The sequence below is a fragment of the Cephus cinctus genome, unplaced genomic scaffold (assembly GCF_000341935.2).
Source record: "Cephus cinctus unplaced genomic scaffold, Ccin1 Ccin1_scaffold0126, whole genome shotgun sequence".
NCBI classification, from domain to species: domain Eukaryota; kingdom Metazoa; phylum Arthropoda; class Insecta; order Hymenoptera; family Cephidae; genus Cephus; species Cephus cinctus.
The window spans coordinates 29156-47440 of NW_014332860.1; the positions used below are offsets into that span (position 1 = coordinate 29156).

An 18285-nucleotide genomic window follows, 5' to 3' on the forward strand; every position below is an offset into this window, starting at 1 on the left:
CAGTAATTATTGTCACGTACTGACTAATGGCTACAAACTGTCAATCATAAAGTACCCCTTCACGTACTCAGTCTGTAATACAGTCTGATAACAGTGAGCACTTTGGAAAAAACTTTTAGCTTTTATATTTCTTTATTTACAGCGATGTGAACAGCAGCAATAATATATACATACAATATATACAATCGCAATTCTCAAGAACTTCTTATTCGATCTATTCTATTTACAGTAATCTAAATCAGCAGATCAGATATTATGAATTCAGATATTATGAACTTCAAGATACAATCATTATTACGCATCATCTTCAGCATCTTCCACAACACCTTCCAATCGCATACTGTCAAAAAAACAAAATTATATAAATATAATCGGATCATGTTACTGTGAATGAAAATTCACTGTTGATATATAACAGAATAGTGCAGTAAATAATTTTACAATAAATAATAATACCAGAAGGTATAAATTATTTTCGTTATAGATACGGTGACACGTAGTCCTTTGGTTATGGAAGTAGGGAACAGGACACAGGATTAGTATAAGTACATTGTTTTAGGAGCGAACCTAGGAACAAATATTAGTATAAGAAAAACATTTCAAATTTGAATAGACAAAAATATTTTAAACTGTGGTACTAACACATGTTCTGGATGACTGCGGATTTGATCGATGAGTTCAGTAGGTTTGAGATCCTTAGTGCAAATACGATGAACTGCTGTAAATAATGGAAACTTGTCCATCAAGTTACGATTTTTCAACATCGCATTTACTTCGTCTGCCGTAGCTGGACCCTGAAGCTTCTGACCAGCCAAAAGTTCATCTTCCAGTTCTTTGATAGTCTGCAGGATTAGACGTAAATGTATTAATACCTTGTAAAATAGATATCTATTATGGTAAATATAGTATACGCACCTTTGCAGTTTTTACGAATTGTTCACAAACACGACGATTTCGACCGCCGTAGCAAGTGGTAATAAGATCTGCTACACCGCAGCTTTCAAAAAACGTGGAAAGTTTTGAGCCGCCGTAGAAAGTGTCGACGAATTTAACCATTTCCATTAGGCCCAGTCTGATCACAGCAGCTTTCGTGTTATCACCTAGTCCAAGGCCATCTACAAATCCTGCGGCGCAAGCGACGATATTCTGAATTGAAATAAAAGTATTTTTAAATATAGTCGATGAGTGCAATTATTCAATATTCTTCCGAACGGGACACGTCGATTTGAATAGCTTTTACATGCTTAAAGTAAAACTTAAAATTGGTTCATACTTCTTCACAAAGTAACAAAAATCAAGTTTCTTTGCCACCAGTGTGGGAAAGAAAAATTCTCGAATTCAATTGATTTCATTATTTAGGTTTTTGGGGTCGCTGATTCGGAATTTGATATAAAACTTTCTAAATATAAAATGGCGATTCTAATATTACGGATCAACAGTTTTTTAACCGTCGAATTTTTATAAATTGGTTTGTGTACATGAACTATGTATACCAAGCATGTGAAACGAGTTAACGATTATTATTCGAATGCATTGTTCTTCTGTACTTAGAATTGCCCAAAACATCCCAATATATCCTAAAATATCATAATATTTAAATTCTAAGCTATCCTAACCTCGAAACGGCCAAAAATTTGCCGTGGATCAAACTTTGAGTACGAATTCACTTCGACTGCTACTTTAAATAGGCAAAAGCTATATTTTGAAATCGGTGTGTCCTCTTCGGAAGAACAACCCTGTTATTAAGGAAAAATTAAAAAATTTATGAAATAAACTTTACCTTAAGAGCACCACAAACTTCAACAGCCTCAGCATCCTCAACAACGACTACCCTAAAGTTTGGAGTTTGAATGACGTCTCTCAATAATGGTGCCAACCTTTTGTCCTTACAGCCTGAACGTTAAATATTGAACATATTATATCCAGAAAACACAGTTACATAACTGTAAAGTAATTATTCATAAAGCTCAAAGTAAGACGTTAAATTGACAATTATTTCGTATTCCTGCTGTCACCTAGCAGACATACTTTTATGAAAAGAAATCAAAATTCATAAAGTGTACCAGGAATGAAATTAAATTAGATTAAAGTTATACAGCTTTTGTTAAGTTTAAATAGCGTTGGAATTTGCAATAACGTTAGGTCACGGTAACATTGTTACGTTGATCTATATCAATCTAAGTTACGTAACAGCTGTGTTTTGTGTTTGCTAGGAATTTCCCATTAATTGACAAAATATTATTTTTATTACCTGTATAAATATTTAGATTATGAAAACTCACCAATGGTCGTCTCGCAGAATTTTTCTTCGGCCACTTCGTTAGCTAGATTGGCACCCATTAACACGTAACATGGTATATTCAAGTGTTTTTCAATGATCTTCGAAATAAGCTCAATGCTCGTGCCATCGCCTTGATCGAAGCCCTTTAATGGATTAATTGAAAATGAAAATTAATTCGCAAATTTGCAGACATAGAAAAAAGAAAAAATTTTCTACAGAACCTTGATGAGTGATAGACCAACAGCCGTAGGCTTGATCTTTCCGAGTAAAGTAGCGCATAGTGTTCTGATGAATTGATGAGGTATCACGAAAACAAGAATGTCAGCTTCCCTGGCGGCATTCACCACGTCAGGCACGGCCACCTAAAAATCCACGTGTAACAATGATTTAACAGGGTGTACTATTTTTTTCTACGTCAAAGAAAATGCCTTGGCATTGATCCATAAGACTCTATAACCGAGGCCAGGATTTCCATTCGGATTTCCGCACACGTTTCGTAAACGTGTTTCGCCTACACGAGTTTGTCTTGACGAATCGAGAATTTTGAGTAACTAACCTATTTTAAAGTTATATGATATACGGATATTATTTTTAGTATATACTTCTTAAAAAACTGTCAGGAAAAGATTGGAGGAGTAACGATTGTAGCCGTTTGAAATTAAAATCGTGACTGAAGCTAGTTGCATCGAGCAACTAACATAATTCTACTTTGCGCCGTCATCCTGCAGAATAATGCTGTCCAGTGGCGACGGCATTCGGAGTTTTAAATCATGATGAATCACGCCGCTTACTTTCAGCCTTAGAAGCCGGGAATGACGACGGTTTTCTTTCAGTCATCGCGATACCTACTGGCTGATTACGCCACTGGAGTTTGTATTCGCTTTGATGTTAAGTGGGAGAAGAGCTGACACTACAAACGATGACTTGAATTAAAAGCACACATCTCTAATATTGATAACTAATTATACGCAGTATCAGAAATTAATAATAATATTGAATTGCAATGGCGCTATAAGTAACAACGGAACTTGTAATAACTGATTAATCCAAACTTACGAATAAATAAGATTCTCCAATTAAATTTCTGAAATACTGTCATGATTAGCGAATATGATGTTTGACGCGGGAATTACAAATAGCTGGGTAGAAATAATAGACCTCGTGTCCATAAAAAAAGTAAATTTGACTCGGTAGAGTCACTATAACAATGTTTAATAGTTCAAGCCCAAACAGTATTTTAGACTCATTGAAGGTAGCTATTGCGCTGCACACTGGCCAAACGAGGGCTAAATTTTTACAACGAAGCTCAAACTCGAATGTATTAATTGAAGGTAGCGAAGGGCGATTTGTAATACAGAACCTGTCCATAACCTAGAAAAACATTAACAGTAATGTATTTGCTAAAGCATTAAGTGATCAATGCTAACTTCCATAGAGGTAAATTTTCGTTGAGTTTTTTTCAAAGAATAAACTGTAATTTTGTATCGATTTTAATTCTCCCTGTTTTTTGTAAGTTTCTCTGCAAATTTGCCAAATTAATTTTTCGTAGTGTTGATCGTTTAAAAATGACAACCTATTGTTCAGCCGACGAATAAACTTCTCTATAAACAAAAACGATCAATACTACAAACATTTTATATGGTGAATTCACATCTTTGTTTTTAAAGTTAACCTAAAAATCATCTATTGATGGTATAACTCAGTCCCATGTGCCGTAATTCGGAAAGATTTTTAAGGATAAGTCTCAGATAGATCTACGATCGATAAAATCATTTTGAAAATAAATAAATGATTATGTTACATCAATTACGTTTAATATTATCAAAGCTAAAAGATTTTTCTCATAAAAAATTACAAAAGGACTTTTATCAAAGGAAATAAGAAAAACATATTATTATTAAACACAAATAAGTTGCAACTCTGCCTCGCGGTTTATCACTGGACGAGTTCGATAATCTTGCACTTCATTCAATCACTCTGACGCTGCAAAGCTGAATAAGAATGGGGGACTATCCGTGGACAACATGACATATAAGCGCTGAAAGCAGCTAAACTACATCAGTCAAACTCAGACTTCTATACCGACGCATTGGTATAACTCGAGGACAATTTACTTCTCTCTACTACGAGATTAAGGGACTCTTGACTCAGTTTACAATGAGGCTGAACACCATCATTCCCAACTTCCACGCGGAGACGACTCAAGGTCCGATTGACTTCTATAACTGGCAAGGGAACTCGTAAGTACACATTCGAAATAAATATATTTTTTTTCCTTGATTTATTAATCTGGTATGCTAATCGTAAGTTCAACCTTGACAATACTTAAATATTCTACCTTCGATACTGTACCAGTAAAACTGGTAAAGTTGGTTCGGTGTCAGTGATATCCGAGAGCTGTAATAAACCTTGACATAATATCGGTGTGTCAATATGTACGATGATATATCGAAGACTCGATCGCTCAAGGATACAATTTTAATACGAAAATAGCTTTGATCCTTCAATGTACTTTATAGGAATTTTATTAATATATTTCAAAATATCCTTCCAGATGGGTCGTATTGTTTTCTCACCCTGCTGATTTCACTCCTGTTTGTACCACCGAACTCGGTCGTCTCGCTGTTCATCAACCCCACTTTGATCGTCGTAATACCAAACTACTAGCTCACTCTGTCGACAAGCTGAAGGACCACGTGGACTGGGTTAACGTAAGTGAAGAAAGTTTTACTTAAATTTAATTTAACGCTTTTCCAAAGTGCTTTGAACTATATAATATTACTTACAGGATATCAAGTCTTACTGTCAGGATATTCCTGGAAGCTTCCCCTACCCTATCATCGCGGACCATGACCGGGATCTGGCTGTTAAATTGGATATGATTGACGAGGAGAGTAAAAGTGATCCTAACTTGGCAATGACTGTCCGAGCCCTATATGTAATTAGCCCTGACCATCGGCTCCGTCTTTCTATGCACTATCCATCTTCTACTGGTCGCAACGTTGAGTAAGTATCACAAAAAAAAAATGAATAAAAAAAAATAACTTATATTCTGACAATTCCGAATTTTTTATCTCATATTATATATACTTTTTCAGTGAGATTCTACGTGTCATTGATTCTCTTCAGTTGGTTGACCGTATTCCAGAAATTGCTACTCCAGCTAATTGGGTGGTATGTTCGATCTCTGATCTTTTCTAAAATTATATACTATGTTCGTACTAATACTATGACTAATGGAAATTGATTTTTTTTTTCACAGCCTGGAGAGAAGGTCATGATCCTTCCCACTGTCAAGGAATCGGAGGTCCAAAGACTCTTCCCAGGTGGAGTCGACAGAGTCTCTATGCCGTCCGGCAAGGTTTACGTCCGTACTACAACGGACTATTGAGCAGTGTAGACACGAGTGATAACATTTCAGTAGAATTATTTGTCTTTAAATTTGTAAATGTATATCTGTTATTCACGTGTTAAATATATGTTATTATATCATTAACGTTCCTGGTATTTTTATTATTATTTTCTTAACCCGACACTACCTTGCGTTGGCACATCTGTGGAAAGATCGTCTGAAATCAACATTGATTTAAATGACGTCGGACATCAGAGTAAATGACTGGCAGTAGTAAAGAATATCCTCCCAAAAGAAGACTTACGTGTAAGAAACTATGCCAAGTACAAGAATTCCATAAAGCCGCAGTGCATTAATGGTGGTACTAAGTTACTGAATCTGATTTCCATCTGAATGAATGACCACCAAACCTTTTTACTAGTTTATTTATAACCACCAAACGATTCTACGTCAATTTAGACCTCAAAGAATGTTCTTACTTAAAAACTGCTGAATGCGTTTTCTCGGATAAAATTTCCTAAGAAACTGATTCATTAAAACTTAATTTAAGAAAAGATAATCATCACCTTTGCACTCCATTGTCCCCTCTGAGGGACATCGTAATTTTAGCATATCACTCGAATGTCCCCTCTGAGGAGACATTAAAGTTTATTAGTGATTAAGAGAAATCAACTTATTCCAGCGCAACTTTTTCAGAAATGTATGTTTCCCTGAAGTTTTCTATTGAAATGGCACAATGCTGTTTCTGTTTGACCGCACGTTTTTGCGACAGTGGCGCCGTGCTCGGGACGTCTCGATTATTAAATTTTTAAAAATGGAATAAGGATAGATACATACCACGTTCGCAGGAAGTTTATGTCCCGGAAGATACTTGACATTCTCATGCTGCTCATTTATAATTTCCGTGAGCTTCTTATTGTTGATCATCTCTTCGTAGACGTACATGGTGACTTCCTCCTCGAACTTATTATTGAATTTAACGACATTTGCACCGACAATTTTTGCTATGGCTGACCCCCTGTGAACAGTCCAAATTATTTCCATAATTAAATCTTCTCCAAGGTGAGAAGGTATCTCAATCGCATATCGGGGCTCTGAGACGGTGTAACTGGCAGTAGAGCAATATTACGGAGCCTCCGCTCCGCCGTCATAGAGCAAGTGTTCGACAGAGCGTGGGTTACACGTGCGCTGAGAGATACAGAAGAATTATTTTAAACCTCCAAATGATATAATCTACAAGCCTGTATCAATGGACGTTTCGGTAGGAAATTGAATTCTCTTAAAAATTTGCAGAATTTCATGACAAAAGACACGTTCAAGATATTTAAATAGTAATGAAAAATAAAAAATTTGCATGTGTTAATTAAATGATAAAACTTCAAACTCATTGAGAAATTAAAATTTAGCGCTCTCTTTTTGTCAGGATTTTTTTAGTTCTGATCTAAAGTCTTCCGGGTAGGAATGTAAAAATAATGTTGATCTTAAACGACGCATTGTAATACTTATACATACGTATAGATAGCTATATGATGCTGAATATCAATTCATAGTGTTATGATTGCAGCAGAAATCATGTTTTTATGCATAATGGTTACGTCAAGATTGCACAACCAATCCTCCATAAGTACCAGACGTTATAGTTGTTCTATGGAGCCACTCATTACTGCACTTGACATTGCCCTTTAGGTTTTGTACATGTTACGTGATACTTTCAAGTTAAATACCGTCCTAGTCGCATTTAACTGGAACAAGCACTGTGCCAAAGTCAAATATACCGTCTTTTGGTCAAAGTCACACGCGTTTTTGATCTTGTTAAATAAATCCTCTATTCTAGTCGTCAGTCGTGTGAGGTGCTTATAAAAGATGGGCTAAGCTTGGGTATGCAGCTGCACAGAAATTTCTATTTGTATCAAGAAAAGTATTCCATCTGTTCTCAAAGTTCTAGCCAATTGTAATTAAGAATTCACTGCTAGTACTATAAGTATCATTGTCCCTGTCTACTTGCATGCAGCAGAGTGAGACATAACCATGCTCGCGGTGCTGGCAGTGAATTTCTTAACGTACCCACAGTTGAATACACAAATGACGGATATACTTCATCGACTGGTATGTGCATCTACAAATTAAAAAATGTTATTTTCTTTATCCCCACAAAATTCTGCATAATAATGAAAGCTGTCGTCATATTGTGATGGTGATATGTTGTCATAATTTATTCAGTCTTTCTACTTTTTGCTGTTACTTACCAATTGCCACTTCCTACGATGCACACCTTCTTTTTAGTTCGCGGCATTATTGATGAATCTGTTAGAAAGAGCACTGAAAATTGACTTGAGAAATTCACCAATTACGAAACTGTAGTACCGGCTGTTGGAATTTCGGTCTAGGTTACCTTGCGGAGATCGACCAACTGACTGACTGTCTTACTGACTTACTTCAAGCTTTACTGACCTTAGCGACGATCTTCGAATGATTTTTTGGCGACTGCCATTTAGTTGGCGCAAATCTTGGAATGGCGCCAGACGAAACGCAATAGTCGGACGTAACCAAGCTGTGTTAAAATTAGCAATATGATAACTATGATAAAATATTACACGGAGTCAAGTACATATATATTTAATGGTAATTAGTCAATGAATTACCAATGACGATGGAATGACAGCAGAATAATGGTCTTATAATCATTACTGTGATCTATCGGTATTATGCATTAGAAGTCTCAACGCGCTTTCAATTTGTGATTACAGTATACGACACGAATTAAATTTTTTGTATCAATTAAAACACTTATTGACAGCTTAGTACTATAAAGAAATTTTCTTAATTAAAGCGTACAAAAATATAAACGTTAATATAAATTCGAAATTCTTCGGATGATAATTTATCACGTTTTTAGACTTCCAGTGATATAAGAGACTTAACCCTTAACTACACACGTGCGATCTCGAAGACCTCACCAATTTTATGTTGAGCCCTCCTGCCGAATTTTTCTGCGTAAATTTTCAACGAATTATAGAAAACCTACTAGATAATTATTACTTAATACTTGGTCATTAAATTCGTTTAAAATACGAGGTGAGCGACGTTAAACTCTACTTTTGAATTATTCTATTCGTTTTGATAGTTCTACAATCGGGTTCCATAGATTGTGGTCTCACATACCTCACCTTGTAAAGTACGTTCCTAAAATTGAACCTGTGTAGTTACGGGTTAAGTAACCCGATACTGATTAATATATACTTCAAATGCAAAAACATTGTTTACTGTTTATAAAAAAATTAATATGATGCAATCGCCTCACACGTTGCGTACAAATGGGTACCCAATTTCACTTACAAGCGATCCTTACGTAGGATTTGTGTATATTTAACCCGTACAAAAATGCAGTCCGAGTAACTTTATTAGGTCGAGGAAACTTCTTGAAATGTATTTATCACGTTTTGGTATCTTCGTTTCTCATGCAGAAAAAACTCTTCACAGATGACACTTCGGCGAGGAGACTGGCGCGCTCGGCCTTTTATCACCATCATCCCTAAATACGAACTTAAATTAATATATTTAAGAGGGATATCCACTCTCTAATTTCTGACTACATTTTTGATTAGGATGGCCACATGAAAACGCACCAGCACAATCTGCTCATATTAGTACCGAAGACGATGCAAAATGAATAAGAATCAAAAGATGTCATTTAGCTTAACAAAATGGATTCTTATTCTTATCGCAGCAGTCAAGCAGCAGGTTATTAATAGTAGCGATACAGAAAAAAAGAAATAAAATAAGTAGAAAAAAACACCAAAGATAACTCTACATACTATGTATCATTGATAAGGAGAGGATGAACATAATTTATTATGTATAAATTAAAAAGTTGATCTTAACAAACAGAGTTCGTATATTTATCTTCGTACATACTTGCTCTTCGATTTTATAACATTCAATAACAATTTAGAATTATCAGAAATCGACATTCTGACAAAGGTACATTTTTTTTCTTTCCAATGGTAACATTTTGGCTACAAACATCAGCCCCACGGGCTTCGTGATGTTTAATTCGGTTTAAATTCTTAACGCTACACAAGAACTAATTCGTGCATGATAATTTGTTTTATCCAGCCCATCCTTGTTTTAATATCCTCTTTAATGCCTATCAACGTGATGTTTTACACGTGATGATTCTCAATTTAAATAATTTTCAATCCGCGCCAATGTTATTACATACGATATGGTAGACTAATTGAGAAATGAAAAGAAAATTAAGTTTCCAGTAGAATGTGGAAAACTGTAGTATCGTATTTAAAGCCATTCTATAAGTGTGACTCGTGACTACTTTACATATGGTAACTTGAGATAATTACAATACAACGATTATGCTTACTCAACATAGAAGAAAATAAGATAGGAATGTGTCTGGTGGAATTTAAAAAAGTAAGGTTAAATAATATTTCGAGATATAGCGAATGTGGTTAAATGGTCAAGAGTGGGTTGAGAGTTTTTACGTTCCATTGCTAAACTGAATGTGTAATATCGTTTTAGTTTTTGATTCAAGTATAATATACGATTAACATTTTTGAAAATGATATTTCTACTGCTGCACAAAAAAGTAATTATACTTAATGTAAAATACTAAAATAATATTGAGCTACGGGTGATCCTGACAAGCGGAAATAAAACATGTTTTCAAAATTCAAAAATATATGTATAAAGAAGTGATAAAGATCGTAAATTTTGATACGCCTTTTAAGATTAACAATTATTAACAAGTAATTTCTACTTTATATATGCACCTTTTCGTTTCAATGACTTCCGCGATGATAATTAGGGTTATATGTATAAATTTGCATATAGATAATATACTTTTGGTATCTCATAAGCGACTTTTGCTGTAATTAAAACGTCATAGAATTCAAATATTCTATGATGCAAACAAAATTTAATTTTTAAACGTTTACAGTAGACTCCGGTATAACGCGAGTTCTTACAACGCGAATTCCTATAACGCGCCAAAGATGTTGAGACTACTATTTTCATGTAACACATGTAAATAATGAAACACAAGAATTAGCTGATTTAAGAATTAAATCTGCTTTAGTTGGCCATTACATTATTGTTCTCCATTTAAATTTAAAGAATTTAAATATTTAAAATATATATATTCAAGACTATAAAAAGAACTGGAAATAAATACAGCAAATATAATAAAGAAAGATAATAGATTCATTGAAAAGATTGAAGAACCTGTAAGTGAAATTGATTTAACAATTGGAAATGAATATTTACTTTCACCAAAACGAAGACATTGGAACATGATTTTCGACGATTTGGACAGTGACAAATAATCAAGATTGCAAAAGTATTTTTCAATTTAAAAATCTTCAAAAAAATATATAAATTTATATAATTACATTTTTCTTAAATTTCAATGAAATAAAAGATATTTTACATACATTAATATGTTTTTTTAATCAACTTCGTATATATGCCATTTATTTTCAAAAACTGTCCTATATGACAAAACAATAAATAAAAGTTGGCATAGTAATAATTTATTTCAAATATATTACTTTAGATCATGCGCGCTGTACGAGAAAAATTCGCGTACAACACAGTTTTCTAAAACGCGAATTTACATAGCGCGTAACGTATTAACCGCGTTATACGAGAATCTACTGTATTTATCTTGAGTTTTCATTCTTATAGTCGAATAATATTTTTCACTACTTCATCTCACGTTTTCGCCCTAACTGAACCTGCACAGTTCAAGTCTAGGTTAAACTATTTGTTAATTATGAATCTTACTAATCCTAATTCTTTCATCGTGCGAGACTCATCGTAGTAAGACTCGTCTTTATTTTGACTGTTTCCTCGTATTAATTCAAACGCAATTTAAGCAAGTGAGAACTCAAAGCTCTAATCAACATTGTATCACTCAATCAGCGAGGAACACAGCATTCGATATTGGGAACTAATTGTGAATGGCTTACATGTGTTCTGGATGGCTGCGAATGCAGTCGATAAGGTCTGTAGGCTTTAGTTCACCGATGCAAATTCGATGAATAGCCGTAAACAGAGGAAACCTACTTTCCATGTCTTTTGCCTTCAGCATGTAATTCACTTCTTCAGCGGTGAACGGTCCTTGAAGTTTCTGACCATTGAGCATTTCTTTCTCTAGTGTATCGATACTCTAAAAAAAATAGCAATAACATTTTAGCATCAAACAACATCCAAAAGAAACTTTGATGAAGTTCTCATTTTTTAAAATATTCCTTCCTGACCTTGCCCGTCCTCACGAATGCTTCAGAGACTTTACGATTACGTCCACCGTAACAGGTGGTAATCAGATCGGCAACACCGCAACTCTCGAAGAAGGTGCTGAGTTTACCTCCAGGGAAGAAAACGTCAACAAATTTGATCATTTCCATTAAACCAAGTCTAATCACAGCAGCTTTCGTATTGTCGCCGAGATTCATGCCATCGACGAAACCAGCGCCGCAAGCTACGATGTTCTGAGAATAGTCAAGAGTCCCATTAATCGTTCGACAAAACATTTTTCCTGATTATATAATTTTCAAGTATCTACTGTACCTTTAATGCTCCGCAGCACTCTACGGAATCAACATCCTCGACAACAACTACCCTGAAGTACGAAGTCTGAATAAGATCTCTCAGGATGGGTGCCTTTTCTTCATCCTTGCATCCTAAAAAAAATTTATTTTACTTCATCGTGCTGACTGATATTGTTCGACTTGGTTATGATCATGGCGCTATCAATTACCAAATAGATTATGTTTATATCTTAGTATTAATTGCTAGTATTGATAATTTCATACTAAGCCCGCTAAGCTTTATCACATTTACAAGATAATGCAGGTAGTAACACACATTTTCAAAGTATACTCTTAAAAAATTTTAAATGTGAACAGGTAGATACAAATTTTTAATCTGATTATATACAATTTTATATGATTATATAAGATTATTCAGGACTGTTTGACCATTTGAACATGGTTTACCGTGAAAATTAATAAAAATCAAATGAACAGAACTATCTTCAGGTGGTGCATTAATCCCGAATTACCATATTTATTATAAAAATAAAAATGAGATGTAAACAATAAACGTCAGTACTATTGCGGCTGTGACGTGTCGTTAAATAACGAACAATAAAATAGATAAGCTTATCTGACAACCTGGATTAAGCAATGGTGTCGCATCAACATATAGTATCAGTTATATAACAACGTTATATAGCAATGAAGCGTAATACGTTGTAATTTAATACAGTTATAATGTTCAGTAAATATCCGAATCAACGACAGAAGAACGTTTTCATTCTCTTGATATTTTAAAGTTCAACTATAAGGAATTCAGTGAACCCTCATCGCTCATCAACATGGCTCATCCAAATCATAAAAACGAAATTCTAATAATAGTTTTATCATACCCCAAGAAACAAATATCAACATTGAGACCAGTCTTAAAAGTCACGAACCGACTTTGGTCCCTTTTCAAGCTCATGATAAGTCCGATAAGATAGTCTTTTTCTCAGTTGCTTCAATAAACACAAATGGTTCTTTCGGGCAGTGCATTTTTAACATCTAATATTCACCCTAGAAAGCGATAAGCGTTAATCACTATTTCCTAGCTCGAGTCACACAGTCTCTCTATCAAGCCCCATGTGCAGAACAAAAAACAAAATAAAAGCCTACTGAAACAAATTACCTATGGTAGTCTCACAGAACATTTCATTGGCTACTTCGCCAGCCAAATTAGCGCCCATTAAAACAGACACAGGTATATGAAGTTCCCTGGAGATGATGTGGGAGATCAACTCGATACCACCTCCGTCCTTCTTGTCGAATCCCTGTGTAACATTGAACGATATGTATTTTTAGAAGGTCTTCCTACAATATACTATATATTACGTGTATTATTGATTTTTCCAGGCGAAACTTCGGTACCTTAATAAGAGAGAGTCCGATTGCCGTGGGTTTAATTTTACCCAAAAGGGTGCTGCATATCCTCTGTATAAACTGATGGGGCACCACGAAGATAAGAATATCCGCATCCTTGGCAGCCTCCAAGACATCGGGAACAGCAACCTGGGAAACATTTCATCAATGTAATTCTTAGTGAAATCATTTCAACGACCAACAAAGAAAAAAATTTTTTTATATCCTAAGTCATATAAGTGAATCACGTAAAGTTGCTCGTTCGTCACACATACAATTTAGTTATTCCACCGACATTTGCCAATTGCTCTTGCATCATAATCTGAGAGTTGTTGTAATCATGACTAAAAAAAAATAATGATAAAGCATGCTTATGCACGTTTATAGCAATGACAGGTGACGTTTGCTGATACTTGTGACAAAGGCTTGTTAAAATTGATTACCTCGAACAGATCCTGAATTAACAATTTTTATTTTTCTAGAAGACTTTTAGTTTTTCCACTTTTTTTTAATCGATAAGGTTTTTATTCACGTTATATAAATTATAGTCCCATACAGCAGATAACAATAACAAGAAATAAACCCCTAGGCAAATTTCACACTGCCAATGTTTTAGGATAAAGGTAACGAGCGACAAATCAATGTAAATCAACGTAAAACCATCATTTACATTTAACAAATGGCCATTGGCAATAGCAGATTTTGCTACAGGAAGTTTGCCTAGGTTTATAGAGTGACGGTATTCACGCTCTATAATACATATACGATTACGTTAAAAGTACTGGCTATAAACTTTATAATCAGCGACCTTGAAGAGACTAGAAGTTTAGCCTATGTAAAATCGTGGGCAGGAATAACTTGAAATTTTTAGAAACGCGTCACTCTTGTACTTTTGTAGACAAGCATATTTTTAGGGGCAATGTAATAATGAAATAAATTTAAAATATCTATTATGCTATTATTGGTATATGTATTATATAAAGCAACTACATTGCGTAGAGTGATATACTATACGTGTATAATCATCACGTGAGAAAATCGACCAAAAGAATATAAATGTAATACGTGATTGTGAATATTTTGGTCGTGGGTCATCGTAAGAAGTCAGTGACCAACGGCGACCTTGGGATAATTTGAGGAATCAACTTTCGGGTCTGATTGGGGCAAAACATAAATTCTTATGCATGATTGGCAAATCATGTTAAGAGCAATTTCAAGAATGCAAATGGTTCACCGTGGCTATGCGAATAATAAAAAGAATACTTCTACTACTGTAGAAATATTTTTTACACGGTTTACAAATATTGGCCGTTAGAAAATCAATATCAGTGTTACTTTTATCACGAGAGTACACTACTACAAGGTCTGGATGAAGGGTGTACCATCCTGACAAAAATGAATATTGAGAATTTTAATATTTTGTACTGCAGGACGTAATAGTATATACAAAATCTTTAGTACTCATAGTTTCCGGATGGATGCCGCGTCTGTGTTCAGCTTCGTGCCGACGTTTCGCAACCTATGGTTGCTCAGTTGATCAGCTGACCAATTAAAATTTTTTTAAATTTAAAATTCTTTAATTGATCAGCTGATCAACTAAAAACAACTTATGATTGGCTGAAGCACTGATCCGCATGAGCAACCATAGGTATATTAAGACTTCCTGACAACAGGGAGTTCAGTATCGGAGCCTCCTAGCCCTGAAGATGCAGACTGACACGTTTGCGAAACGTCGGCACGAAGCTGAACACAGACGCGGCTTCCATCCGGAAACTATGAGTACTAAAGATTTTGTATATACTATTACGTCCTGCAGTACAAAATATTAAAATTCTCAATATTCATTTTTGTCAGGATGGTACACCCTTCATCCAGACCTTGTAGTAGTGTACTCTCGTGATAAAAGTAACACTGATATTGATTTTCTAACGGCCAATATTTGTAAACCGTGTAAATGACAATATTGCCCGCGAAAGCCTAAAATCTCTATACAAAATCTTATTAATATAACTGCTATATTTTTCAGGAGGAAATTGTAGCATTGCCGATATATAAATGTTACACTTTGTTTGCTGGAGCTCAATCAAAGAGATGCTTCTGGCCTTTAGCAACTATTAAACGTGACCATGACCCAGAATTATAGAGAAGGCAGACCGGAAAAGTAATTACACACTGGGTGTCGTTTATATAATCCTTCAAATATGCATAACCGGCTCTTTTGAATTTTTGGCCAATGAAAAACAACATATTTTTGGATTTTTTAATAAACCTGATATATTAAATTTAAAAGACAAATAAATACATCCCCTAATTAGTGATAATGTGGTTTATGCATATTATTTTTAGTTTATATGCACCTGCACGTATATTCAACATTACATATAAACTAAAATACTTGATATTTATAAATTCTAAATTCACGACATTTTCTGCTTACACGATTTTGTTATTATCGTTAAATAAAATTGATTCTCGAATCGTAAAAAGTCACTTTAGATCAATCGCAACGTGTCGAGGAATTATATCGCTGAATAATTAATTTTTACATCTTCAGTGTAGATTATGCTTGATCATGTTTATGGATATCTCTGTACGTTTAAATTTAAATTTCATTATAGATATATTTGACTTACCACGTTTGCAGGAAGAATATGACCTGGTAGATACTTGACATTCTCGTGAGTCTCGTTGATAAGTTCAGTCAATTTTCTTCCATTTACAATCTCCTCGTAAACATACATGGTGACACGATCTTCAAAAATCGGCAGTTTCTCAGCATTTGAGCCAACGATTTTGGCTATGGCTGAACCCCTTTATGAACAAATTTTTGTTGAATTAATGAATTACATCATAAATATTGTATACGCCTAGAGTGGATTTATTGCAAGTGGGGAAACCGTGAATTGTGTATGTACCGTAAAGATTTAGAGAAGAAATTAAAAATAGCCTGAACTATCAACTTCTCACTGATCTTAATTAGAATGCATTTAAATCTATAGTCAATATGTTTCAGATTATAAATATTTGAAATTGCTGATATTTATATCTTGTGACAATTCTGTATATATAGATGTTAAATGGACTTTGTATAAATGACTAAAGTTCATGACATGACTGAGTTCCGTTCCAAAAGAGCAGAGAATTGCAGAAGTAAGGTTGTCTGCTATGAAGCACCATAAAGATCACACTTAAGTCTATTTTAAGGTCAAGTCGTGAAGTGTTGAAGAGCAGGCGATTCCAGTAATGGAACATTACCCATTGGGAATATTATGTACTTCGATATTGAGGAATAAGCACGGCACAAGTTACTGTCACGAGACACATTGACAATATTTAATTAAAGAGCATCGTCGGTAGTCGCGACGTCTTTAAAATGGTGGGAAATGCGTGCTGTATGATGTGATACGTGTAAATCAATGAAAATTCAGCAAGTACAGGAAAGCCCAATGAATTAACAATAGTCTGTGCTTACCAATTACCGGAGCCGATGATACAAACACGTTGCTTAGCTGCCATTATTGTCGTTGATGCAAATAATTGTTTGCTGGAAATGAAAGAAATCCTTCTGTGCTGCCTAAGAGCGATATTCTCAGTTTGAATGCAGAAACACAACTGAGAACCCAAGAGAAGGGAAGCACGAGGCTGCAGCAGACGGTTGACGGCGCGCACACCGTACAGAGTGGAATAAGCTGATAAAATGAGTCGACCAATTTTAGCCAATGGCAAGAGCAACTGATAAGTGTTTGAAGGGCGTTGGTACACTTTGCTTCGAAATTCCGAAATGTGTTATCGACAGAGGGGGACATCTGACTACCTATATTACATGCATATTTCCAGACAGGTATGTTATTATTGTAGCGTCTTAACGTGTTACAGAGACTAGGTCGACATCTTTATCCCACCATTTCGCTCAGACATCATCTGATAAACGTTGACAGGACACATGAACCAATCGGGAAAAAGCCCGCGCATGTTGGTGCATTCTCATTTGTGCATTGCTATAATTTGAACAGTGAAAGTGACCCTCGGCTTTTCAAATAGTAATCATGCGGACTTTGACAGGAAAAGTTAAGTGGTTGGGTGATACTTGCGATTAGAAAATCTAATAAAGAGTACTCATAATGCTTAAGATCAATTGTTATGTTGCATGACTCACGTTCTTTTATGATTAATGAATTATCACCATGGAAAATTACCCTTTGACATGAGGAAAATAGTCATTTCGCTGCAATTCTCTCTACCGCTGTTTGTGTTATCGGATAACTATTTTCTCAAGGCCTTACGCCCACGCTTGGGCACCACGCCCAAAAGGCAGAATGCGATGGGATAATGCGCAGAGCGCGAATTTTTAATTTTACATTCCATTCATTGATAATAAAGATTAATGCAGATAAATAGCGTCGCTATTTTTAATTTGTTTATCTAGGCTTTGTAAATTCATTATTATTCTATTCAAAATTTCTGAAGATTAAACATTTGCGGAGTTTCGTTTCAGTGCTGTAGTACATTTGGCTTTCTGACCATTAGGTCAAATCACGAGTACCAAATATTTTGAATTGCTAATGGTTTTTTTGCCAAATTCCATTGATTTTCATTGATTTGCCACACATTACTCTTTGCCAAAAACTATTGGCAATGAAACATTTTTCTACGGAGGGAGTTCTTAGCATGACACACGTGTTCCCATCTGTCACTTTAAG

At 34.9% G+C, this 18285-nt stretch overlaps 2 protein-coding genes and 1 long non-coding RNA gene across 6 annotated transcripts; 2 read left to right on the forward strand and 1 right to left on the reverse strand.

Moving 5' to 3' along the window:
* Window positions 1–113: 113 nt before the first annotated feature.
* LOC107262723 (glycerol-3-phosphate dehydrogenase [NAD(+)], cytoplasmic) lies at window positions 114–17472 on the reverse strand. 4 transcript variants are annotated; one of them, XM_025080118.1, is made up of 14 exons: window positions 17058–17472; window positions 16219–16396; window positions 13595–13735; window positions 13356–13497; window positions 12219–12331; window positions 11909–12139; window positions 11618–11817; window positions 6471–6651; window positions 2503–2643; window positions 2283–2424; window positions 1781–1893; window positions 916–1146; window positions 643–842; window positions 114–340 (listed from the first exon to the last, which is right to left on the reverse strand). In XM_025080118.1, the coding sequence occupies exons 1-14, from the start codon at window positions 17099–17101 to the stop codon at window positions 295–297; spliced, it is 2103 nt and encodes a 700-aa protein (XP_024935886.1). In that variant the 5' UTR covers window positions 17102–17472; the 3' UTR covers window positions 114–294. The 4 variants fall into 4 exon arrangements, with proteins under 4 accessions (XP_024935886.1, XP_024935887.1, XP_015584696.1 ...); XM_025080119.1 differs by having other exon boundaries at window positions 114–567; XM_015729210.2 differs by lacking the exons at window positions 11618–11817; window positions 11909–12139; window positions 12219–12331; ... (2 more) ...; window positions 16219–16396; window positions 17058–17472 and adding an exon at window positions 7880–8077.
* On the forward strand, window positions 4316–5777 carry LOC107262725 (peroxiredoxin-6). The gene is made up of 5 exons (XM_015729214.2): window positions 4316–4521; window positions 4836–4992; window positions 5070–5287; window positions 5380–5455; window positions 5544–5777. Exons 1-5 carry the CDS (start codon window positions 4439–4441, stop codon window positions 5670–5672), a joined length of 663 nt encoding a protein of 220 aa, XP_015584700.1. The 5' UTR covers window positions 4316–4438; the 3' UTR covers window positions 5673–5777.
* Window positions 15248–15906, forward strand: LOC107262727. Its single transcript, XR_001536514.2, has 2 exons — window positions 15248–15364; window positions 15612–15906. It is a non-coding gene; the product is annotated as an uncharacterized LOC107262727 (long non-coding RNA).
* Window positions 17473–18285: the final 813 nt, after the last annotated feature.